Source organism: Perca flavescens, chromosome 14 (genome assembly GCF_004354835.1).
Source record: "Perca flavescens isolate YP-PL-M2 chromosome 14, PFLA_1.0, whole genome shotgun sequence".
Taxonomy (NCBI): domain Eukaryota; kingdom Metazoa; phylum Chordata; class Actinopteri; order Perciformes; family Percidae; genus Perca; species Perca flavescens.
Window position 1 is genome coordinate 34,612,575 of NC_041344.1, and position 25,762 is coordinate 34,638,336.

Consider the following 25,762-nt stretch of genomic DNA (forward strand, 5'->3'; position numbering starts at 1 on the left):
GGGGTAAGGACTCATTCCCTACCTGGAGAAGGCATTCCATCGGTTTCCTGCTGAGAACCATGGCCTCAGATTTGGAGGTGCTGATCCTCATCCCAACTGCTTCACACTCAGCTGCGAACCGATCCAGTGAGTGCTGAAGGTCACAGACCGATGATGCCATCAGGACCACATCATCTGAAAAGAGCAGCGATGAGATCCCCCAGCCCACCAAACCCTAACCCTCCCCACCCCGACTACGCCTCGATATCCTGTCCATAAATATTACAAACAGGATTGGTGACAAAGCGCAGGATTGCCCCCCCCTCCGGTTAAACGGTTAATCATTAACATCACTAGTACTGAGTTTCCTGTTATTGCCCTTTGTGGTCTAGATCAATTTTCACCTGGTGAGATTAAATGTTGGGCAAACAGTGCTGCTAGCTGAACAATAACCATAGAGCAATAACTGCAGAGCCCACCCGTCAGGAGTAATGAAAGACTGGGTCCAGATGAGACCCTGTTTCAGCCAGAGGTTACAGACTTTTTCATAGACACTGTAGGATCTGCAACATCTGCAGTCAGAGAGTTTAAACTGGGCCAGCAGAAAGTCTACAGTGAGCATTTCTGCTTTGTCATTTCCTCCAGCCTTTGTTGATTGGTTTACTGCTCTGTCAGCCCCCATGTTACTGCTCATAAGACTTTGCTTGTTGTTGTCTGTACAAAAGTCTTCCTTGCTGGTATGAATCACACACACGCACACGCACACACACACATCAAACATTTCACGAATGGGTTTGTCACCATCAAGTACAGAGATCCAGGCTATTGTTAGCCCTCTGTGTTTAACCCACTTCTATCTGAATGAGCTTATGATCAACTGCCCATATTGTCTGGTGATTTATTTATCCTTGTTGCATCCTGGCATCAGGGGTTGTATTCAGGGATGAGATTTTTGATATTGAGATATGTGGATATCCAAGCCGACGCACCGGACGGGGGTACAATGTTCACGTCCTGCAAAAGCAGTAATTAAAATAGTAATTAAAATATATATATTAATTATATATATATATATATATATATATATATATATATATATATATATATATATATATATATATACATACATACATACATACAAATTCACACACATCTAAAGTGCAATACAGCAATACATCTAAAGTGCAATATTAGAACCATTTCCTTCTTTTCACATCCCATATCCAACTAAAGAAATGTGATTTTGGTTTTTGGTGTCGTCCCTCCACAACCTACTTTTTCCCTGCAGGTGTTGCATGGTGCAAACTTGTTATCTTCTGCACACACGCTGAAGAATTCTTAAACAGCTGACATGTTGCAGGTTACAAGGTTCACGGTCTATCAAGGTTCCCTAATATATACGGTCTATCTGTGCATCTATATATATATATATATATATATATATATATATATATATATATATATATATATATATATATATATATATATATATATATATATATATATCTATAATAACTAGTGAGTAGTTTGGGATGGGAGAGGGAGGTGTTTTGTGCGGAATGCAACATTTTCTTAATAAAAAAACTAAATGTTCTAAGTAAATAGGATAAATAGGTCTGGAATTATTTTTACAACTGAAATTTATTTTTTTATATTACAGAGGGAAAGTAGCAAAAAATAGTGAACAATGTGAATAGTACCCAACCCTAAGGACACCCCTTATAAATGTGCTTCAGTTCACTGAAACTGCATGTGGCTGTTAGTGCTGATCTTTGAGAATTGGACTGTTTTTGCAATGAGTTTGCATAGTAAGATTTTGCACCAAATGTTGCATATACCTTATTTAAATAGCACAGGAGCACTGAGATGCTATTTGCTTGGCAGCACAGTTAGGGCTGCATTTCACCTTTTGCAGGTGCTTTGAGAATTACAGTTTACAGGGTTTTTTGTGCAGGCCGCAAAAGCTGTGCAGTCCTTTTGTGAATTTGCAGCTGTCTAAGTAGTATGAACAGAACCTCCCCCATGGTCGTTTTTGGACCATATACAGATACAGTGATTGATGTATACCTGGCACTAGTCAATTTATATTGAGGCTCAATTATTCCTTTAAATAACTTACCAATAAATAACCATAACTTCTACCATAAATCTTAGACCACACTATAATTTAAAAAGACTCAACAATTCCAGTAATTCCCCCAAGAGCAAGCATTAGTGCAACGGTGATGATGAAAACTTCCTTTTAGGGAGAAACCTGGGACAGACCCAGGCTCTTGATAGGCGGCCATCTGTATCATTGGTTGGGACACAGAGACACTGACACAGATGAGAGAGAGAGAGAGAGAGAGAGAGAGAGAGAGAGAGAGAGAGAGAGAGAGAGAGAGAGAGAGAGAGAGAGAGAGAGAGAGAGAGAGAGAGAGAGAGAGAGAGAGAGAGAGAGAGAGAGAGAGATCTGTTCTATAAGGGTTGGTAGATGAATCTGACGACTATGAAGTTGTGTACAATATGTACAACACTATAATATAATACAATAGCTTAATATATTATAGTATTGTATTATATCATAGTTTAGTATTGTATGTGTTAGCGTCTAAAGTGAATTAATGATCATGAAATAAAATATTGTTTGGAGAAACTCACAAAAGCTAGAATTGTAAATAATTTACACTTGATGTTGCCTGTTCATAGACGAAGTTGTGGCTATTCAGAAGGTTAATGTTTTGGCCCAGAGCTTATTGGATCCATCCCCAGTAACTGATTTTAATTCCAATAAGTAACCAGCATCGTGTTCAATTCCTCACATTTATAGCAAACCACGTCATGAAAATCGGTTCAGAATGAAGTAACTGTCCATTTTGTAGAGAAGACGGCATCTCTTGATACACTGTATTTGTTTAGTTGCGGATCTTGTGCGCTCCAATATGGCAGACTATGAGATTCTCGTCATATCGCAAATGTGATATTTTATCTGTTGTTGCTTACTACGACTTACAGTGTGACATTAATGTAAATCTATGTTATTTAGTTGTATAGGTCTATATGCGCATACGTTAACTGCTTATAACTTGCAAATGCGCTGCAATGCGTTGTTAATAAAGACTAATTTTCAGCATGCCTGGGAGCCACCATTGGGCATTAACGTAAACAGTGCGACACATCGACATATTCCACACAAATCATAATTAATTACGTTGATGCGTTGTTCCAACCCTAGTTTTTATAGTATTGTGTGTGTGTGTATAGTTGAGATCCTGATTGTTAATGTGGCTAACCCCTCTTCTTTCTACTCAAGGATGGAGCGGATGTCTGAGGAGGCGCTAAGGCTCAACCTGCTAAAGCGAGGCCTGGAGTCACCCAGCGAGCGAGAGGAGGCGCTGGCCAAGCGCCTTAAAATGGAGGGCCACGAGGCCATGGAGCGCCTGAAGATGCTGGCACTTCTTAAACGTAAGGACCTAGCTGACCTGGCAGCCCTTGAGGTTGCAGGGCCCCTGGGAGACGGGAAGGGTCCCGGAGCCAGCACCCTACACCACCAGAGCCTAATGGGGGCTGCTTATGAGGAGAAGCTGAATGGGAGTCTGAGGCTGGGAGGCCACGGCAGCCATATTGGACCCAGTAAGAATGGGAAGGAAAACATCATGGATGAGCCAGTGGATATGAGCGCTGGGAGGAGATGGTGAGAATAAGAACAGAACAGAACATTTACACATAAGAACCACAGTTGACTGGGGGTCTAAGAGAATAACTAAGAGAGAGAGATAAGCAGACATTTTGACTTGTCATAGTAGGAAAAGTACAGATGTTACTAATAACAAGTATGGTGGCTCTGTTCTATTGAAGTGTCCCAGTAAACCATGACAATGGGCTAGCATGAACAATACCAGGACCCCAAAGCCATCATTTATCTAAATTGTTTCCACCTGTGCTTTTCCTACTGTGATGTACATGTGGTGTACATGTGGTGTACATGTGTTGTGTAAAAAATAGTTCCCCACTACCTGAAAGAGTACATACCAGTGGGTGGGGCTGTTTTCAGTGGCACCCCTGCTGTAAGGTGTCCTCCAACACACTGGGCTCTATTGTTGTGGCTGTGCTATGTCCAGCCAAGCAGATTCCTGACAGTTTGGTATTTACCTGACCTTGAAAGTTGTATTTGTGTGCCCTGCTCCAGTCACTTATGTGTGATCAATCCGCAGCCATTGGACACCCATCCACTGTGTGTATCTTGATTACATCCCCTAATCGCACAACATTAAGCTCTGACAAAGTAACCAAACACAATAAAACGCAGTCGGTCGGTTATAACTCAGTATTCCATTGTGAGTGATTAGTTACCATTCGTTACTTTGGACCACTGTCTTTTTGTAGTGTTGTACAGTTTGGGGAACATATGTAAAGTATTGCGCTTGTAAATAGGGCTGAAAATAACGATTATTTTCATTGTTGATTAATTGATTAGTTGTTTGGTCTAGAAAATGGTGTTAAAATGTCAACAATTTAAAGATACTAAGTTTTCTGTCATAAAGGAGTGAATAAACTAGAAAGTCTTGACATTTGACAAGCTGGAATCAGATATTTTTTTACTTTGTTTTCATAGAAAATGACTCAAACTGATTAATGGAGTATCAAAATTGTTGACTATTAATTTAATAGTTGACAACTAATCGATTAAGTGATTCATCTTTACAGCTCTACTTGTAAATATCACTCCAGGCCAGCATGGGTGGTTAACAAAGTATCAAACCGATTAACAACTAATTTCCAAACAACAAAAATGCTAAGTAGGAGAGCTCAGTCGGTAGAGCGGGCGCCCATATATAGAGGTTTACTCCTCAACGCAGCGGGCCCGGGTTTGACTCCGACCTGCGGCCCTTTGCTGCATGTCATTCCTCTCCCCTTTCATGTCTTCAGTTGTCCTGTCAAAATGAAGGCCGAAAATGCCCAAAAATATAATCTTTAAAAAACAAACAAAAATGCTAAGTCAAGTAATAGATGTGACATGTGTGACTGATGACTCTTTATCTATCGCTGATCCCTTGAGCTAACAGTTCACAGACAGAATGAGTTACTGCACAGCCCTGAATCATGTTCACTATCGCCCAGCTTTTCTACCAAGCTAGCTCCTCACGAGCTGAAAATGATGTGATGCAATCGACAAAATAGTTTAACCAAGAGACTCACTACACATTTGGCGTGCTATGCTTTTGTATATCATTATGATACAGAGTGCTGTTTTTTCACAGGTGGATTTTTGACCGAGTAACCGTACATACACAGACGTAGTTTGGCCAACTGACAGACCTTATTAGCTACAAATTGAGTCATTTGCCAGTGAGCGTTCTCTTGTCAGTGAGAACTGCAGGCCAGACGCTGTGTTCAAAATCACAATTTGATAATTGTACTCTTAGCAATGAAAATGAATGGTTAATTCCTTATTATTCTCCTTGTTACTGTTTTTTTGAACACCTGATCTAACATGTATAGTTTTTCTATCAAAAACTAATAGTTATTGTGTGGATACAGTGTTGTGGGGCTGGGCATGGCGCTGCAGAGAGGATTTGATGTTGTATCTCACAATAACAAAAGATTTTGGAGTTGAGTATCATTTTGCTCTATTCACCAGAGGCGTCGTTAGGCCTGGGTGTCCCCCGGCCACAGCCCGAATCTTTTATGGATCTCTCTCTTTTTTTTTTTTTTTTTTTTTTTAAATAAGTATAATAGAATAAAAAGCCCCAGAATGGCACATGCAAAGTATTTTCCAAGGCACTCACAGTTCTTACATTTTTTTGTAGAACTCACGATAGAACGGTAACTTTGTCCAGTATATTTTTCCGAGGCGAATAGAGCGGGCAGCTATGGGCGGGGTCTGACCAGCATGACGGATTTGTTCCTATAACCTAGCAACCGTCTCCAAGTGAGGAAAGCTGTGAAAGGTTTAATTTCCGGAGGAATCAAAGCCAAATCAGTCTAATACATTGATGCCATCAACACAAAGTTTAGGAGCGATTTAGTTTGAAGTTCCTGTGACGTGACCTTTCCAGTCTACGGTCCAGACTCAAACACACAGAGCTCTGAAGCAGACCTGTGGGTCTCTTAGTGTCCACTCTCTCTGTAGAAATAGAGATGAGCAGCGCGCCTTCCCTGGTCTGTGCAGCTTCAGGTTTATAAAGGACGCGCTCTGCTGTCGACACACAGTGTCATGTTTGTGCTCCGTGTATTTCTGCCGTAGTTTGGGTTTTCCACCTCCGATGTAGAGCAGCTTACAGCCATTTCCCTAAACTTTGTCTCATTCAGAGACCAGAGTCTCAAACGGGGCTCTGAGTCTGTCAGAAGGTCTGAGATCTACCGTATTAGCAGAGCAATCACGTAATGCAGACTAACAGCAGACTATGGTGGTATAGTGCTGTATTAAATTAATTCATTAAAATAAATCTAATATATCATTGAAGTGAATAATTGTCATATGCACATGTAAGGAGGTATCTTCCCCAACAAAAGATGCACAGGAGGAGGGAAGAATAAATGATGCCTAGGCTACACGTGTACTGACTCAGATAGAATTAGAAAAGTCGATCTACAGGAGAATAAATAGATGAAAGCAATACAGAATGCCTGAAAGCGTTATTGCAAATATTGTTTAAAAGTATACAGCTGCAAAACGTGTTAATAAAAAATACTCTAAAACAAATATCCTATATTAAATAAAAAGAGGCCTATCCCTAAGAAGGCTTCTTTAGTTGTTTTGTAGAACAATAACTAACTAAATAGTATAATAACAGGTTTTCCTCTCCTCCTTAACAGTGAAACCTACACTGTACATTTACAACTTGACAACTTCACTGTTAATTCCTCCACTACTCCGATCGAACAGCTGTCTGCTCTGAGCGCATCCACCATCTCTCACGGTCTCTCTCTCGCCGACAGCAGGCTACACAATGAGCTATTCCCCCAAAAAGTTATGCATAACACGAGTCGTCATTTTGAACCCAGTCGTATTTCCATTGGACAACTGGTTAGTCGTATTTACTGGTCAGATGGCACTGGGCAATCCTTATTGTTAGACCCTGTTGTGAGCGAGTGTGCCGGGCAGACACACTGTGAGTGGGGCCAGGGTTATGCCTAGTGTGTGAGAGATGCCCTTGCAAGGCTTTACGTAAGAATTGGGTCATGTAACACAACCTCAAACTATATTGATATAAACTGAATTGTCTCATCCCATATCTTGTTACATGTAAATATATGGGCTGTGGCTCAGGTAGTAGTCTGGTTATCTACCAGTCGGAAAGGGCGGTAGTTCGATCCCTGGCCCCTGCAGTCTACATGTTTAAGTGTCCTTGGGCAACTGAACTGAACCCTGAATTTCCCCTGATGTTGCTTCAGCTAAATCAAATGTAATGTAATTTAAAAAGTCGACATACCGCCCAGCCGTACGTCCTATCGCCCAGCCCTATTGGTCATGAAATGGAGAGGCACACACCTCCCACAATTCACAGTTCTTGTGACACCAAAAACCAAGCCCTGAAGGCCAAGCAACTGTATGTAGACCTCATGAGCAGACTGTGACTAAGACCCTTTTTCAAACAAAATTAGCATGTAAATGCAGGTTTTACACGGGTAAACCTGCTAAAAATAGCCGATAGACTCCTTTCCTATTGCCAGTAGACGAGTATACCTGTCTTGTTATTTTTCTGGTGTGTCACTTTCAATGTCACAAACGCGCCGGAGAAAACAGGTGTTGCTAACTTCTCCTGCTACAGCTTTCCAATAAAGTGCACAAAACTGAATGTACAACTCTGCTGACATTCACTTGATATCTAAACTTGACTAGACCGATTGCTCTGCAATCACCGTCACCCTCTCACCCGCTCCACCACACACTCCCCAGACACCGCCAAACACACACACTCTCTTTCAAACTCGGGGCCGACTATTTTGATGTTTTGGCACTACTTGGGCGGAGATGAACCGAATTTGTGGCCGAGATGGCAGAAGTTACCGATGGAGCTGACGTGCATCACAGCGTCGCACCAGAACAGGGCTGAAGAGTCCTTTGTCCCGGGAGTGAATGCCCATTGTAACCTTTCCCATTGCAGACAAAAGCTAGATGTTAGTGGGTGTATGTGGATTTTTTATTTATTTTTTGGTAGGAAACCGGTATAGCAGAACCTTTACAAGTGTTTCAGAGATGGGAGAGCCTGCAGGAAGGACAAACTTCTCAGCAGTCAGTTAGGCTAAACGAGCCACTCTGGAAAAAGAAAACCTGTGTGGAAAGACTTGTAGAGGACCATTCACAGACCAGCCACCTTGACAGCCCTGCTAGCAGCACCTAGAGCCTGTGGTGCTCCTCACATCCAACCCCTCCGTAGTCGTGTGACCTGCCTGACAAACTGCGTCCCATGTCAGCCTCAAAGCTTTCTTTTTCTCCCATGTAGTGATGCGGACCATGACAGACGAACTCCATCTCCAGATGTTATCATCCTGTCAGATAACGAGGCATCCAGTCCCAGAACAACGCCTCGCCCTGAGGAGCGCCTGCACCAGGCCAACCTGGACATGTTTAAGGTAAAACTTTAAGGAATACACTGAATGTATTGTACAGCTGTCTTCAACCTGAATAACTATCAGAGTCAGGAGCTGCCAAAATGAAGTCTCTTTAGTCGTTGATTAATCAATGGTATGAATGCATTAGTATGAAATGAAATCTATAGAGCATGCTTCTCTATACAGGGCTACAGTATCTATGGCGCACATGGGAAATGATCAACAATGAAAAATATAAATTAGAAAATACAATTGAATTAAAATGAATTGTAGGGACTCACTAACTGAATCAAAACATACCTCAACACAAATAACTAATGAAATGCATCATTAGACCATAGAACTGGTCAATATATCGATATTATATTGTTATTGTGATATGAGACTAGATATCGTCTTAGATGTTGGATATCGTAATAACGCAATATGACATAAGTGTTGTCTTTTCCTGGTTTTAAATGCTGCATTACAGTAAAGTGATGTCATTGACTGAATCAGACTGTTCTAGCTGTTTTATTATTTGCCTTACCCACTTAGTCATTATATCCGCATTACTGATGATTATTTATCACAAATCTCATTGTGTAAATATTTTGTGAAAACACCAATAGTCAACACTACAATATCGTTGCGGTATCGATATTGAGTCATTTGGTCAAAAATATTGTGATATTTGATTTTCTTCTTATCGCCCAGCCCTATTAGACTGAATGAAAGATACATTTCTTTTATTTAAAGGTCCCATGAGATGGTGCTCTTTGGATGCTTTTTTATAGACCTTAGTGGTCCCCTAATACTGTATCTGAAGTCTCTTTTATATAGACCTTAGTGGTCCCCTAATACTGTATCTGAAGTCTCTTTTATATAGACCTTAGTGGTCCCCTAATACTGTATCTGAAGTCTCTTTCCCAAAATTCAGCTTTGGTGCAGAATTACAGCCACTAGAGCCAGTCCCACAATGAGCTTTCCTTAGGATGTGCCATTTCTGTGTCTGAAGCTATTGAGGAGGAGAGTGGGAGGGGCAAGGTGGAGGGTGGGGGTGTGGCCTTGACCAACTGCCACTTTTCTCGTTTGAAAGCCATGATGTCTCTCTCTCACGGGTGGGCCAAATTCTCTGGGCGGGCAAAGCAGAGAAAGGGGAGGTAACCTTGCTTGTTATGACCTCATAACAAGCAGATTCCAAAACGGCTCATCTGAGCTTTCATTTTCTCAAAGGCAGAGCAGGATACCCAGGGCTCGGTTTACACCTAACACCATTTCTAGCCACTGGGGGACCATAGGCAGGCTGGGGGAACTCATATTAATGTTAAAAAACCTCATAAAGTGAAATTTTCATGCCATGGGACCTTTAAAGGTGTATTTAGGCAGCTCAAAGGTGTGTAATAGGTTGCCTTAAATTTGCCATCTGGTTACCGTGTGTCACTGTGATTTCCAGGGGAAGACAGGAGAAGAGAGGCAGCAGTTGATCAAAGCTCTGAGAGAGGAGCTGCGTCTGGAGGAGGCGCGCCTGGTCCTGCTCAAGAAGCTCCGACAGAGTCAGATGCAGAAGGAGAATGTGGTGCAGAAGGTCAGTGCTGCTGGTCACTCTGTTGCATCTGCCTGCTCCTGGAATATTCACTGGTGGAATGTAATGAATTACCTTTTCTCCAGTACTTAATACAATTGTGTGGTTTAAATGTACTTGAGTATTTCCATGTTATCCTACTCTTCTATTCTACTACATTCCAGAGGGAAATGTTCTACTTTTTACACTACATTATTTGACCGCTGCAGTTACTGGTTACTTTACAGTTTCATATTATTAATACAAAATATCCTCAACTAATACATTATGATGTATTAGTATAAATTAAGCTACCCAGTATTGTAGAAAGTATAGCCCCAACCCATACTAAGTTTAAAGAATCTAATAAAGCTGATAAAAAAAAGATCAGTTTTGATGCATTCTCTGTCCTCCAGAGTGTAAAATGTCACACAAAATCTTCAATTGAGACACTGTATTATACACGGTGTATACTAAATTATACAGTGAGGAAAATAAGTATTTGAACACCCTGCTATTTTGCAAGTTCTCCCACTTAGAAATCATGGAGGGGTCTGAAATTGTCATCGTAGGTGCATGTCCACTGTGAGAGACATAATAATAAAAAAAAAAAAATCCAGAAATCACAATGTATGAACTATTTATTTGTATGATGATGTATGATACAGCTGCAAATAAGTATTTGAACACCTGAGAAAATCAATGTTAATATTTGGTACAGTCGCCTTTGTTTGCAAGTACAGAGGTCAAACGTTTCCTGTAGTTTTTCACCAGGTTTGCACACACTGCAGGAGGGATTTTGGCCCACTCCTCCACACAGATCTTCTCTAGATCAGTCAGGTTTCTGGGCTGTCGCTGAGAAACACGGAGTTTGAGCTCCCTCCAAAGATTCTCTATTGGGTTTAGGTCTGGAGACTGGCTAGGCCACGCCAGAACCTTGATATGCTTCTTACAGAGCCACTCCTTGGTTATCCTGGCTGTGTGCTTCGGGTCATTGTCATGTTGGAAGACCCAGCCTCGACCCATCTTCAATGCTCTAACTGAGGGAAGGAGGTTGTTCCCCAAAATATCCCAATACATGGCCCCGGTCATCCTCTCCTTAATACAGTGCAGTCGCTCTGTCCCATGTGCAGAAAAACACCCCCAAAGCATGATGCTACCACCCCCATGCTTCACAGTAGGGATGGTGTTCTTGGGATGGTACTCATCATTCTTCATCCTCCAAACACGGTTAGTGGAATTATGACCAAAAAGTTCTATTTTGGTCTCATCTGACCACATGACTTTCTCCCATGACTCCTCTGGATCATCCAAACTGTCATTGGCAAACTTAAGACGGGCCTGGACATGTGCTGGTTTAAACAGGGGAACCTTTCGTGCCATGCATGATTTCAAACCATGACGTCTTAGTGTAGTACCAACAGTAACCTTGGAAACGGTGGTCCCAGCTCTTTTCAGGTCATTGACCAGCTCCTCCCGTGTAGTTCTGGGCTGATTTCTCACCTTTCTTAGGATCATTGAGACCCCACGAGGTGAGATCTTGCATGGAGCCCCAGTCCGAGGGAGATTGACAATCATGTTTAGCTTCTTCCATTTTCTAATGATTGCTCCAACAGTGGACCTTTCTTCAACAAGCTGCTTGGCAATTTCCCCGTAGACCTTTCCAGCCTTGTGGAGGTGTACAATTTTGTCTCTAATGTCTTTGGACAGCTCTTTGCTCTTGGCCATGTTAGTAGTTGGATTCTTACTGATTGTATGGGGTGGACAGGTGTCTTTATGCAGCTAACAACCTCAAACAGGTGCATCTAATTTAGGATAATAAATGGAGTGGAGGTGGACATTTTAAAGGCAGACTAACGGATCTTTCAGGGTCAGAATTCGAGCTGATAGACAGGTGTTCAAATACTTATTTGCAGCTGTATCATACAAATAAATAGTTAAAAAAATCATATATTGTGATTTCTGGATTTTTTTTTTAGATTATGTCTCTCACAGTGGACATGCACCTACGATGACAATTTCAGACCCCTCCATGATTTCCAAGTGGGAGAATTTGCAAAATAGCAGGGTGTTCAAATACTTATTTTCCTCACTGTATCTATGTATACACCGATACGATAGATCTGCAATAAGATGATATTGGCTGATATATTGGCCTGGCTGATTTATTGGTCTAGCTTTAATATAAAGTTGTTGAGCTCCACCTTTACCACCTGCAACAGTAGTGATGCTTACACATTGCTTAGTTTAGTTTAGTTTAGTTTATTTATTTTAAAGAAACAGGGACAGCGTACAATAAACATTAACCCCAAGGGGAGAGATGCATAGTACCAGGTTTTAGCTCAAGAGGTAATTTTCACCTGTAGTCCCTGGGCAGGCTGATCTTAACTAAAATACACAATACATCATACATACATGAATAGTAAAATTTACATTAACCAAATATATAAAATATAAAAAAGGTCATATTCAAACCTTTCATGTACTCAGATCTACTCTTATAGACCTTAGAACACACACTTACACCACACATACATATATCACACATAAAATATAAAAAAGGTCATATTCACACCGTTCATGTACTCAGATCTACTCTTATAGACCTCACACTTACACACACACATACATATATCCAGTCACATGTGTGTACAAATTTGATTTGACAAAAGTAATTTCTTTGTCTGTCTTGCGAACGAGTAAATGTTTGTGCTTCCTATCAGCTCTGTGGGCAACATATTCCACTGACGAGCGGCCACACAAGAAAAAACATTTATTCCAAATGTTGTCCTGAGTTTAGGGATCCTGCATTCACCTCGCACTGTAGATCTAGTTGTTCGAGCCGTTATTTCAGAGCCCAAAGATATGAATTCTTTTAGTGGAGGAGCAGCGGTGTCATGGAGGATTTTATACATAAAACACAGATTTGTATGGATTATCAGATTTTCGAAGCTAAGAAATTTATATTTTACAAGAATATGACAGTGATGGAATCGTCTGCCTTTCTTATCGTGAATCTTTAGAGAGCTTTTATAGAATGACTCAAGTGGCCTGAGGGCAATTTTAGTAGCCTGTGACCAACTTGTCATACAGTAACGAAAGTGTGGAACAATCATTGCATTTAGATAGGCCCCTGAGGCCTCGATTGTAAGGGAATTTCGAATATATCTATACTGTGCCATATTAAATTTAATTGTATTTGATAACTTTTTAATGTTTTTTAAAACCTAAATTTGATTCCAATATGACACCTAAATATTTTACCTGTTGTGGATTAGAAATGATTTGTCCATCAATTAAGATCTTAGGGCAATTTTGTATTTTATAACGATTTGTAAAAAACATTGAAACGGTCTTATCTAAATTTAAAGGTGAGGCATGAGTTTTTCAGTCACAAAGAGACTTTCTTCATCTCTCTGGTCAATTTTTGAGCGACTTCTTCCGCAGTTTTACCATGTACATATAGCACCGTATCATCAGCATACATAATAATTTTGCTCTTACACACAGTTGGCAGATCATTTATGTACACAGCAGGGGGCCCAAAATAGAAACTTGTGGCACCCCCATGCTGCAAGGTCTTAAAGGTGATTTTGTATTATCGACCGCAACACATTGTTGTCTGTCATTAAGGTAAGATTGAATCCATGCTATTGTGTTTATGTCAAGAGAATAGTCAGATAGCTTGCTGATAAGAAGCTGGTAATTAACTGTGTCAAAAGCCTTTCTCAAGTTGAGAAAGACCGCCCCTACCACACCTCCACTATCAAGACTGGATTTTATGTCTTCTAGTAGGTAGCAGCACGCAGACTCTGTGGAGTATCTTTTCCTGAACCCAAACTGGCGAGGATGTAATGCTTCAATGTGGTCAAGATGCTCCACTAGCTGCTCTGCTACCACCTTCTCAAAGATCTTGGAGATGGCTGGTAAAATGCTAATAGGTCAATAGTTTGACACACAGAGCTTATGACTTAAAAATCGGCTTGAAGGAAAATTGTTTTCATTTATAGATTGATTCACAGCTATTGTTAGTGCTGGAGTGAAAATAATTTTGTGTTCTTTTAAAAGGGATGTATCAAGTCCAAATATATCCTTTGCTTTACTAATTTTAAAAATTTGCTATTATTTTGGAAATTTTATCTTCATCTATATTCTGCAACCTACAATAAGACGCATTTCCATCTCCATGATCATCTCGGCAGCGAAAAGTCTCCGCCAGATCCAACACAGAATCCAAGAAATAATCATTGTAATGTTTAGCCAGAATAGAGCCCTCACTTTGAACAATTCCATTGATTTTAAGCTGTAAATGCTCCTGATGTATTTTTTCCCTTCCCAGTAGTTTATCCATGCTCCTCCATACATTTTTACAGTTACCTTTTGCCTCTTTGATTAAGTTTAAGAAAAAAGTCGCTTTTGCTTTTCGAAGCAGCATGGTAACTTTATTTCTTAGTGATTTATAAATATAATAATCAGTGGTTAATTTAGTTTTAAGAGAAACCTTGAGAGCTTTATCTCTCTGTTTCATTCTATCCCAAAGGGATTCATTAAACCACGGGAGCCTCTTTTTAATTGATTTTCTATGTTTAAGCTTCTTTATTCTTTATAGCAGTAATAATATTGTCACATGTATGTCCACGGTGTTCTCTATTTATTTTAGAGGCCCAGTCAATTTCATTTAAATCAGTTTTGAAGTGTTCATAATTTCTTTTAGGAATATGAGGAATTTTACATTGTTTATTTAATTGTTCTTTGTTTATGTATCTTGATTTATTTAATTTCCTGGCTATTAGAACAAAATTATGATCAGACAGTCCAGTTATTAGGTTGTATGTTTTAATTACCCTGTTTGGTTTATTGGTGAATATTAAATCTATCAAAGTTTGAGACGTTTTTGTTATTCTAGTAGGCTTTTTGATCAATTGTGTCATTTGTATTGAGTTTGCAATGTCTTTTAGGTGTTTCCTCTTGTCTTTATAAAGCCAATTTATGTTGAAATCGCTCATGAGCAATATTTCCTTTCGTTCATATGTTTTTAAAATTGTTCCATAGAACCAACGCATGGTTTACTGTCTGAAATAATTTCATCTGGCTTTGTTTAGGAACAACTATAGTCTGCATAGCATTTAATTTACCACTTTCATTGGCTGGCTTAGGCGCATGTAGTGCCAGGCGGTTACCTTGTTGCAATGTATTAATAAACGTGGATGTGCGTGGATGCGCACTGTTAGCAATGGTACCTGATAGCATCTGAGCTATGTTGAAAGCATGCGGAGTGTGGATCAGAGCGGCCTCCGCCACCTGCAGTGGTTGTTGTAAATCCATCGGCCCTGGATTCACTTGAATATCCCCGCATAAAAGTAGAATAATGCAGAGGAAAGTTGTACGGCCCCGGTAGACTGTTGTTTGAGCCATACTCCGTGCTCTTGACTTGTGTTGCTCATATGGGGCATTCGCTCGCCCCTCATCAAGAACTTTGGAGAAGATGACATACTGGCTCCATGAGTCAAGGGGTGTAGGGGTGTTGTGAAATTGATCGTTTACTGGCAGCAGTCCAACTCCCACACATTTGCATAGTGATGATCGTCGTCAGGTAGAGCGATGCAATAAGCACATTTAACGCCTTTGCTTTAGTTGGCTTTGATGGCCAAGATATCCAGGTTTTAGGGATAGATCTTCGATCGGGCGGTTTTTCAGATGTCTTTGGAAAAAGAAAAGCATCGGCACCTGCCAGGCTGCTTCCTGCTGCCACCATCTTGGATCTGTCAAATTGTTCAACCATTTTACCATATTAATTACACATTAATACATCCATCATATTAGTATATTCTGAAATGGGCAATTCTGCATAAGGAGCTTTACTTTTGGAACTTCAAGTATGTTTTGATGCTAATACCTATGTACTAGTAGCGTGGAAATCCAGACCCAAATCCGAAAGATTAAGGGTCTGGCAATGAGTAATGAAAATGGCCCAACTCGAGGGGCGGCACCAAGCATGCAAATCTCACTGCATGCAATTGGATAACACTACAACCAATCACAACAATACACAGGGTGACTTATCCGGAGTTTAGCTACCAGAGGATCTAACTGGTAGATTAAACTCTTAGCTACCAGAGGAGCTAACTGGTAGATTAAACTCTTAGCTACCAGAGGAGCTAACTGGTAGATTAAACTGTCGTCATCTGTTTAGCTAGCATCTGGCCCACCTATATCAGATACAGCGATGTGATTGGTGCAGCTCGGCTCCAATGGCATAGTTAATGAGCATCATTGCTGAATGCCAGAGTGACTCGCTGAGCAAATTACAATTGTGCTCTCGCGAGAACTCTGGATTTCCAGGGTACTGTACTTGTACTTCAGTAAGATTTTGAAGGAAGGAGTTTTTTCTACACTGTGATATTGCTACCTTTACTGAAAATGATCTGAGTACTTATTCCACCTTTTGTGAATTATTTAAAAAAAAAACAAAAAAAAACATGCAGTGTTTTTATTTGGTAAAGCCTTTTTACACCAATTCTTCTTTTCTAAGTATTGATTCATTTTCATTTATCTCATTAACATTTTCATAGAATTCTCTCTTATTCTCTTATAGTTTGTTAGAATTTCATGTGTACCCTGGGTGTGCTCAATTAGTGATGTCTGAAGGTATTCACCAAGATATTGTGTGTATGACCAGCATTGTTTTCTAATCAACTGGACACCTAGCCAGCTTCACGGCATTCATAACAAACCTCGCATCACACAAGTCATGAAAGACTGCAAGCTCTGATTGGTGGGGTCCAACAGTGTCCAGTGTCTTTAATTTAAGTCATGTAAGTCTGGAAGGAAGGGAATCTAATTACAAAATTCCGAACAATAGTTGTGCTTGGTCCTATGGTAAGCAAATATGTGATCAGTAAGACTGGGTAAACCCAGCCCGATGTGCCGGCGTTTTGATTTCTCCCTGCAGCTCGGGCTGAAAACCTGTACGTTTATCTATCCTGCTTGTTACAATTTTGCGGGGACCAATCACAAACTGGCTTATCCACCTGCCGCACTATTGGCTGGTTTAACACAATGACGATAGCGAAGCGATCAAGCAGCTTCTTGTTTACATTCAACATGGCGGCCACCAAAGCACAGCAACCCTTTGAAGGCTGATTATGGTCACGCTGTAAATGGGTACTGTAATATGATCTAAAATGTATGTGAAGTAAAACCATCGGGTTACCAATACACATGTTAGTATTACAGAAATCCTATTGTCCTGTTAAAGCTTTGTTTATGGCTGCTTGCAGGTCCCAGTGGTTCAGAACGCTGCATCCTCTGTGCAGCCTCCTCCCATCCACAACTCTCCTGGCCTGGGCAAGCTGCCTGTGAGGCCAGGCCTGCACAACCCTGAGCCCCAGAACCTCCGCAATGCACAGGTGTGTGTGTGTGTGTGTGTGTGTGTGTGTGTGTGTGTGTGTGTGTGTGTGTGTGTGTGTGTGTGTGTGTGTGTGTGTGTGTGTGTGTGTGTGTGTGTGTGTGTGTGTGTGTGTGTGTGTGTGTGTGTGTGTGTGTGTGTGTGTGTGTGTGTGTGTGTGTGTGTGTGTATACATATGCGAGTAACCATTTCTCTTCTACACCTCCAGAGATGTTATTTAATATTCTACCCACTACTTTCACAATATTATTAGTCCTGAGTGAATCAGGTGGGGAAAACATAGCTCACTCTCAAATTAAAGGGTCACCAATTGTACGCCAACAGGTCAGTTTACTGGTCTTGATTAGTACTACTCAGAAAAAACAGTTGTATAATAGAATGTCTTCAGTGTCTCTGGATGAGCTTTGTCAAGTCTGAGAAAATAACTACAAATTAATAACTGAGAACCTGTGAGGTGTGGAGTTTCTAAAGACATGGGCGTTTGCAAAGCAGGGAGGATCTAAGCGAAAGATGCCATCCCATTGCATTGTGGGAAATATAGTATCCAGTGCTTTTGGAGCTTGGCCCATACTAGAGTTTGACCATTCTTTTATTAAACATGTGTCTCTTGTGAGTCCCCTAACGTAATTGAAATGCAATTCTAAATCACTGAAGGACTCTTTTAACAGAATCAAAAGTCCTTCTTCAAGCTTTGTTTTAGGAGAGGACTTGATTTTTGTCTGTTGACTATTTAGCTGAAATTTGACTGTGCTTAGTCTTGTCTCGGACTTGACTTAAGTGGTCTTGACTACATCCCCACAGTTCCATTTTGAGGAATCCTAACAGCAATCGAAACACAGATGCCTTTTCCTCAGCCTCAGGTTCTCAAAGGTCTCAGCATCCCAGTTTTCATCCAAGATTTGCTTCAGACTTCTCTGAGTAAATCTTGTGTATGAGGTCAGGGTAAAGGTTCAGGTTCAATTAGGATTGTGACGTTGGTGTTGATTGACATTAGGACTGGGTTTACTTTAGACAATGGATGGGTTAGAATGCTGGGAATGGTAGAACGTCCCACTCTGATTAGGAGACTTCCTCCTGCTGGAAGCCTTTGTTCTTGCATGACGTAGCTCTGCTCCTCCATTCCATGTTAAGTTGGTATTAATATTCAGCAGATTTGTGTGTGTGTGTGTGTGTGTGTGTGTGTGTGTGTGTGTGTGTGTGTGTGTGTGTGTGTGTGTGTGTGTGTGTGTGTGTGTGTGTGTGTGTGTGTGTGTGTGTGTGTGTGTGTGTGTGTGTGTGTGTGTGTGTGTTGCCTGGTTTGTTGTTAGTTCACTTACCAAGCAGCTGCTGCCCTCTGCTGCCCATGCTGTGTATATATAATATTTGTCTAAACACTATGTATACACTGGATCTGTGTACATGAAGGGAGAACTCCTTTAATATAGATGCTCACGTTCACACCAGCAAAAGGGGAGCTGGCGATTATAGAGCTCGACATTTCCGACCGCACTTGAAGGCCGCTTCATTTCACAGAGAAAAAGAAGAGACACAGTTAGCTGTTACACAAAGAGGCAGTCATGTTTCCTGTTTACTGTATGTGACTCTCACACCGCCTCATAATGGACTCAAGTCTGATCCACACTTACATGATCGGCCGCCGCAGCATGACGTCTGGTTGGGTTTCTCTAAAGATTTAATCGGTCTCAACTTTTGGCCGCAGGACGCTGTGTTTTTTTTCAGGTCCCCCCTACATGAAACCACATAACCAAGTGGCTGGCATGGTGTAGAGTAACATCTGTGCCCAGTATGGGCTGGAGGTCCCAAGGTTAGAGTGGGAGGCACCTCTAAAGGTGGCTGAGCATGACAGAGCTAAGATCCTGTGGGACTTCCAGATCCAGACTGATAAAAAGGATGGCTAACCAACAGGACATCGTTGTTGGTCAACAAACAGAAGCAGAAGGCAGTCGTGGTAGTTGTAGCAAAGCTAAGCAGCAGCAACATCAAGAAGAAGGAACACAAGAAGCTTGGAAAATACCATGGCCTTAGAGAGGAGCTAAAAAAGATGTGGAAAGTGAAGGCAACAGTGGTTCCAGTGGTAATCGGAGCACTCGGGCTGTAACCTCTATAATGGGACAGCGGCTCGAGCAAATTCCAGGAACAACATCTGAGACCAGAAGAGCGCAGTCCTAGGAACAGCTAAGATATTGCTCAGAACCCTCAGGCCCTCAGGCCTCTGGTAGGGGACCCGAGCTTGGAGGAAGGAAAAAGACCGCCCAGTATGGGGCAAATAGGGAAATGTTCTATATGTTCATGTAATCGGCGATCTGTCTTTTTTGAGGCAGTGTGAGAGTTCTGTACAGGAAACAGGAAGCATCACTGCCTCTATCGCAGCCACGAGAAAGTTTTTAAACTCTATGAGGGTTAAAAAAACACTGGAGCAAGCCCTGAACTACCCTGAACTGCCCAGGAGTTTGTGCAACAGCTGACTGTTTCTCTCTTTCTTCGTGAAATGATGCCGCCTTCAACTGCGGTCGGAAATGTCAAGATCTATAAACGATCTATAAACAGTCCGACAGAAAACAATAATTGTGAAATATCTAATCTCCAATCCAGACTTGATACTAAAGGTACTTTATTTGTCACATACACGTACGTGTAGCAAAATTCATTCTCTGCATTTAACCCATCCCTCAAGGGAGCAGTGGGTAGCCAATGACAGCGCCCGGGGACCAACTCCTTGATCAAGGGCACTGGAGAAACTAGTACATGTTTTTGATGGTGGGGGAAACCGGAGCACCCGGAGGAAACCCACGCAAACATGGGGAGAACATGCAAACTCCACACAGAAAGGCCCCGGAACCACCTGGATTCGAACACAGAACCTTCTTGCTGTGAGGCCACCATGCTGCTAAAGGAGACGATGCTTTTGCTGTCTGAGCCCCATAACTCTGGAACAGTCTTCCAGTTTAAATTAACCTTGCAACCTCACTCATTTCTTTTAAATCACTACTAAAAACATTGAATTGTATAATTATTATCATTTTCATTTCTTCTCTCTCTCCATTTTGTATATATTTGATGTGTGATTGGATGTAATTTGTTTGATGTGTTCATATTTATGGGTGTGGGGGGATATTACTTTTTGGTAAGCACTTTGTTACCCTGTTTTGAAAGGTGCTATATAAATAAAGTTATTATTAAAAGCTATTATTAATTAAAGCAGAATGTTGAAAAAACTCCTGTCCAACAAAATTAAATATTCAATGTCAATTACATTGTATTTGTGTTTGTTTTTTTCCTTTCTGTAGGGTCATACAGTCATCAGGTCAGCAGCCAATGCCAGCCTGCCCCCCATGCTGATGTCCCAGCGAGTAATCGCCCCTAACCCTTCCCAGCTGCAGGGCCAGAGGGTTTCCTCTAAGACTGGCATGTCTCGCTCCAGCTCCAGCAGCATGGCCAATGCCGTGAGCTACCAGCAGGTATGGATTGGTACCGAGCCTGGCTAACTGCTCCAATAATGCATTCACTAATGTCATACACTGTGTTGACCGAGATGTATGCTTTTCTCTCTCTATTTGTTCAACCGGAACATCTTGTTCAGGGATGATTGTTTCTCATATTGTGATCTTAATTTAATGTAACAAACATCCAGAACCATTTAGAGAGTGGGAGAGAGCAGCACATTCAGTCAAGGAGTATCCATAGCCTGCTTTACTTGGCGGGCGGGGGGGGGGGTGTTAACAGCTCCATGGTGTTTTAAGCCCCCACTGTTGACTTCAAGGCACCTAACCATAACCCTTGCCTATGCAGTGCTGCCTGGAAGACGACGTTGGGGGCTTAAAACACCAAACACCAGGTTAACAGTCAAGTCAATTGTAAAGACTAGATAGATCCCGACAAAGAGAAAAATCTGTATAGTGTGCTTTTGTACTTTTGACGTCATTATTCTATTAAAAAAAAGCTGCGTTTCAACAAAAGTTAGGAACTAAAAGGTTCCTTCAGCCCATTGTTATCTGTGTTTCCACTGCAGTCTAAACACCTGTGAAGATTAGGCAAATTAGTATGCCGACATGTGAAAAAGCAACATAATGGGACGAGGGCTGCTGGTGGTTGCAGGGGTGAACACACTGCAGCCTGCAGTTCAGTGGGCCGGCCTGTTTCATCTAAAAAACACGTTAAGAAAAACGTCTCACTGCTACGACATATACTGCTGCATAGTATTTACTGCTGCACGCTGGATATAATGAATGAAACGCAGAGGAGGAGAATGAAACTACGAGCGTCTGTCTCCACAGTAAATCATGCGCTGAGTGTTTGATGGTTATTTATTTGTGCTTTAGAACGTAACTGCCTTGAAACAATCAGAAAGTAACATTTATTTCTCTCATTCACAGCACCGCCGTGCTGTTTCTCTCAGCTCGATCTCTCTCTCTCTCTCTCTCTCTCTCTCTCTCTCTCTCTCTCTCTCTCTCTCTCTCTCTCTCTCTCCCCCTCTCCTTTTTCTCTGTCTTCTTTAGAATGAGTCAGGAAGCTGACAGCAAAGCCGAACTTTACTTTGAATGTTGTTAAACAAAGAGAAATGTTCTCCCCTCGTCCTAAAATGGTCATAAATCCATAATAGGTACATGTGTTGAAGCAGCAGCGCTGTATGGGTTTGACCAATCAGCAACAGTCATCCCTGCAAACCCCATCCCGAAAGTTCCTGTACTTTCAGAAAGTACTACCCCACGAGCCAGGCGTGGACTGGGCCAAAAATTGGCCCTGGCATTTTGGTCCAGACCGGCCCACCACAATCGATCACACAAATGTAAGAGCACACAAATGTAAGTCACATACATTATACAATATATATTACATTATACAAGGGTGTAGGTTTTTTTCAACATTGCGGGGGGGGGGAAACCTATTAAGCAGGGGGGTCTGGAGGTTCTAAACACACACACGCACACACGCACACACACACACACACACACACACACACCCCCCTACAGACCTGCATTTATTTTTACAGGCTGTTATGTTATAATAATATAATGACCTCCGATGAGGATTTTCATAACCATAGTAACTCACTCCTGCCTGGGTGTGGGGAGAGAGAGAGAGAGAGAGAGAGAGAGAGAGAGAGAGAGAGAGAGAGAGAGAGAGAGAGAGAGAGAGAGAGAACTAAGTGTGCTCTGAGCAGCCAGCAAGTCGCTGAAGGGTCACAAAAGGGGGTTGAACATTTTTTGGCCTGCAATTTCTCCACGCCTCCCTTGCGTTTTGGCACAAAGGGGGTTTCAAAGATATGATTGGGCCAGCTCTGTGTCAATTAAGAAAATAAATCAATAGGCTGATCTACCCGTTTTATGGGCCGGTCAGACAGCAACAAACCCAACAACAAAAAAGACGGTTGTGTCGGCCCAAAAGGTACATTGGTATGTCAGATGACCAATCCACCTCTGTCTTGACCACCCCCCTTTGGGGGGTATATTGTTACCGGATCTCAATTTAGACCCTGGTCCCTGCAGTCGAAAATGCAGTTCCTCAACAGGTTCCTAGTCCCTGGGAAACGTTCCTCCAGTCGAAAAGGGGCTATAACCCAAAAGGGACCTGAGGACCATTAGACTCTTTCCCAATAGACCTGAAAGTAATTAGGCCTAGTCCAAAAAGAAGTCAACTCGAGCAGATACAAATGGAGACAAAACCCCAACCATCTAAATAGAGAGTATAACGGTCATTCCCATTTAAATCAACATATGAGGATGGTCAGAGCGGCAGCCATTTTTATGTGTACCGTTGTCATTGCAAAGAACTGTGACCATTAACTTCCATATGAACGGACATGCGACAAGTCGCGGACTCACTGAGGTGAGGTTTTGCGAGAAATGAGCATTGAAGTAGTGTGAAGCATGGAGAGCTGTCTTTGGTGCACTATGATTTAATTGTTTCATATTTCTGAGTCTTTTTTTAAGTCATCAAATTAAAGCGGCGGTTTAGTGTGGACGTTTGGGCGAAACGGAGTTGTGTGACACACTTTACGGCCCCACCGACTTGTGTTGTTACCATAACAACGATTTTCTTTTGACCTAATCAAATGACCATTCTATTTCTATGACACCAATACTTATTGACACACAATACAACAGGATCTGGCCTGACTCAGTTACTAGGAACCGAGTGGACCGGTGAAAACCTCTGCCCCCCTAACTCTGCAGAGTGGTCAACAACAAGCTGAGACAAGCAAGGACTTCAAGAGTGACAGGGAGAACTGATGTATAAATACTAACACAGGACTTTGAAGGGCAAAAAGTAGCAACCTTTCTCCTGACTTTACTTCGACAAGGCCAGGCAGCAAATGTTTTTATTTTTTTATTTTGTTGCAGCTAGTGACCACAGTGTTCAAACCTTAAAAATGTGACTTTACTTTGCTAAGCAATTGAGAATGTGTTTCTCTGCAGGCCAGCCAGCAGGTGGCAGCTTCTCAGCGCTCAGGCTCCAGTGCCATGTACATGAACCTGGCCCACATGCAAGCGGCGGGGGCCGGCGGGGTGGCAGGCGGCCTGGGCGGAGCTTCAGCCGTCAGCCCATCCACCATGTCCAGCTCGGCTGGCGGAGGGGTGAGCTCCATGGCCGACCAGGCCAGCAGCCAGGCGGCGGCTAAGCTGGCCCTGAGAAAGCAGCTGGAGAAAACCCTGCTGGAGATCCCTCCACCCAAACCCCCCGCCCCACTCCTCCACTTCCTGCCCTCTGCCGCCAACAGCGAATTCATCTACATGGTGGGCCTGGAGGAGGTGGTTCAGAGTGTGCTCGACAGTCAGGGTAAGCAGCTGACATTTAGAGGGGACAAACCTCTGCATCACTTTTCAGATTATTCTCTTATAGTCAAACTTACTGAATAACTTCTTCTCTGTAGGTAAACTCAGAGGGCCACTGGGCCGCATGGAGCCTTTCTTCTGCGCCCAATGCAGAACCGACTTCACCCCCCACTGGAAGCAAGAGAAGAGCGGGCGAATTCTCTGTGAGCAGTGCATGACTTCCAATCAGAAGAAAGCTCTGAAGGCGGAGCACACCAACAGGCTGAAGAACGCCTTTGTGAAGGCCCTGCAGCAGGAGCAGGTCAGCAGCACCACTGTCCCTCTGCATCAACATCCTAATTCTACTGCTCAGTTCTACATCCCAGTAAAAATAATTTAGTTATTCAGTAAACTTCATTTTACCATGTTCGGTGAACATTTGCGCCTTTAAGGAATGGATATCGGTGCAATGAATGGAAGAGCAAACTATGAGTCTTTTAAAGTGTCTAAAAAGTCAGGACTCAGAAACAGGAGCACCGCTGGTCTTTACTGTTGCCATCTAATTGGGGCTGGTGTAGACCTGTGGTGCCAGGTGAATAGTTGTTTTTTTAACACCGTTTTGAAGCAGAAAATCACTATGGTCACACAGCACAATGTGCTAATGTGCCCTAGTGTTTTTAGTGCACACTGGGTTTATCTGTCCCGTGCCTGAGACTGGCCTTTTTAGAACTTTAGTTTTTTACATTATCCTGCCAAAAACTCCCAAACACAGCTGGTAGTTGATACAAGCTGACTTTTCAGTACAACGGTTTCTTTTTTAAACTACTATTGGTCACAATGAGTAGATGAATGGATGTCTGTGAATGTGCTAATGCATGTGTATTTCTAAATGTGCCTCCCTGACAGGAGATTGAACAGAGGCTGCAGCAGCAGGCGGCCCTCTCTCCCAGCTCGGCCCCTACTGGCCCCAACGCCTCCAAGACTGACTCCATGATCCGACATCATGCACTCCGTCAGGTACACTGCAGCATTCCATCTGACAGTCCTGCCTTTCACGTGCCTTCATTTGTGTTCTAGTATTAAGTTTGTCATAGGCTTTGAATGATCTTAAAAACCACAAGAAAAATGGCTCATGAGTTTCTGATGAACGGTGCTCATGTGAATGTTTCATGTGTTCTGTATTAAGTGGGGTTACCATTTACATTCAATTTAAATCAGTGAACCTATTATTATTTCCTTGGATTTATCATAAAGTTTGCCAATTAAACGTCACAAATTACTCACAAGTTACTTGAGCCCCACATTCAATCGAATGATTTTATTAGAAGGATTAATAGCCAAAAAAAACATTAATTATGACATGAAACTAGCGCTGGGTATTGTTCAAAATCTGCCAATTTCGATACCTCAGTTTCAATGCCAGTTTCTAACGATACTTTTTTCGATACCATATGTTTTAAAATCCATTTCAACATAAAAACAAATACACACCTGAAGTTTAAAATACTGTAATTACACTTGAAACCAACCGTGACTCTCTGT

General features: G+C 41.9%; 1 protein-coding gene across 2 annotated transcripts in view; it reads left to right on the forward strand.

Annotated features, from left to right (window-relative positions):
• gatad2b (GATA zinc finger domain containing 2B) overlaps positions 1-25,762 on the forward strand; it is a 74,522-nt gene that overhangs the window by 43,415 nt on the left and 5,345 nt on the right. Inside the window, exons 2-10 of one of the 2 annotated variants that reach the window (XM_028598249.1) lie at positions 3,272-3,652; positions 8,409-8,538; positions 9,953-10,084; positions 17,341-17,469; positions 20,756-20,926; positions 22,069-22,254; positions 23,885-24,245; positions 24,340-24,542; positions 25,127-25,237. In XM_028598249.1, coding sequence (XP_028454050.1) covers positions 3,273-3,652; positions 8,409-8,538; positions 9,953-10,084; positions 17,341-17,469; positions 20,756-20,926; positions 22,069-22,254; positions 23,885-24,245; positions 24,340-24,542; positions 25,127-25,237 — 1,803 coding nt within the window. In that variant the 5' untranslated portion in view covers position 3,272. The remainder of the gene's footprint in view (positions 1-3,271; positions 3,653-8,408; positions 8,539-9,952; positions 10,085-17,340; positions 17,470-20,755; positions 20,927-22,068; positions 22,255-23,884; positions 24,246-24,339; positions 24,543-25,126; positions 25,238-25,762) is intronic. The other variant, XM_028598250.1, reaches the window with a different exon arrangement.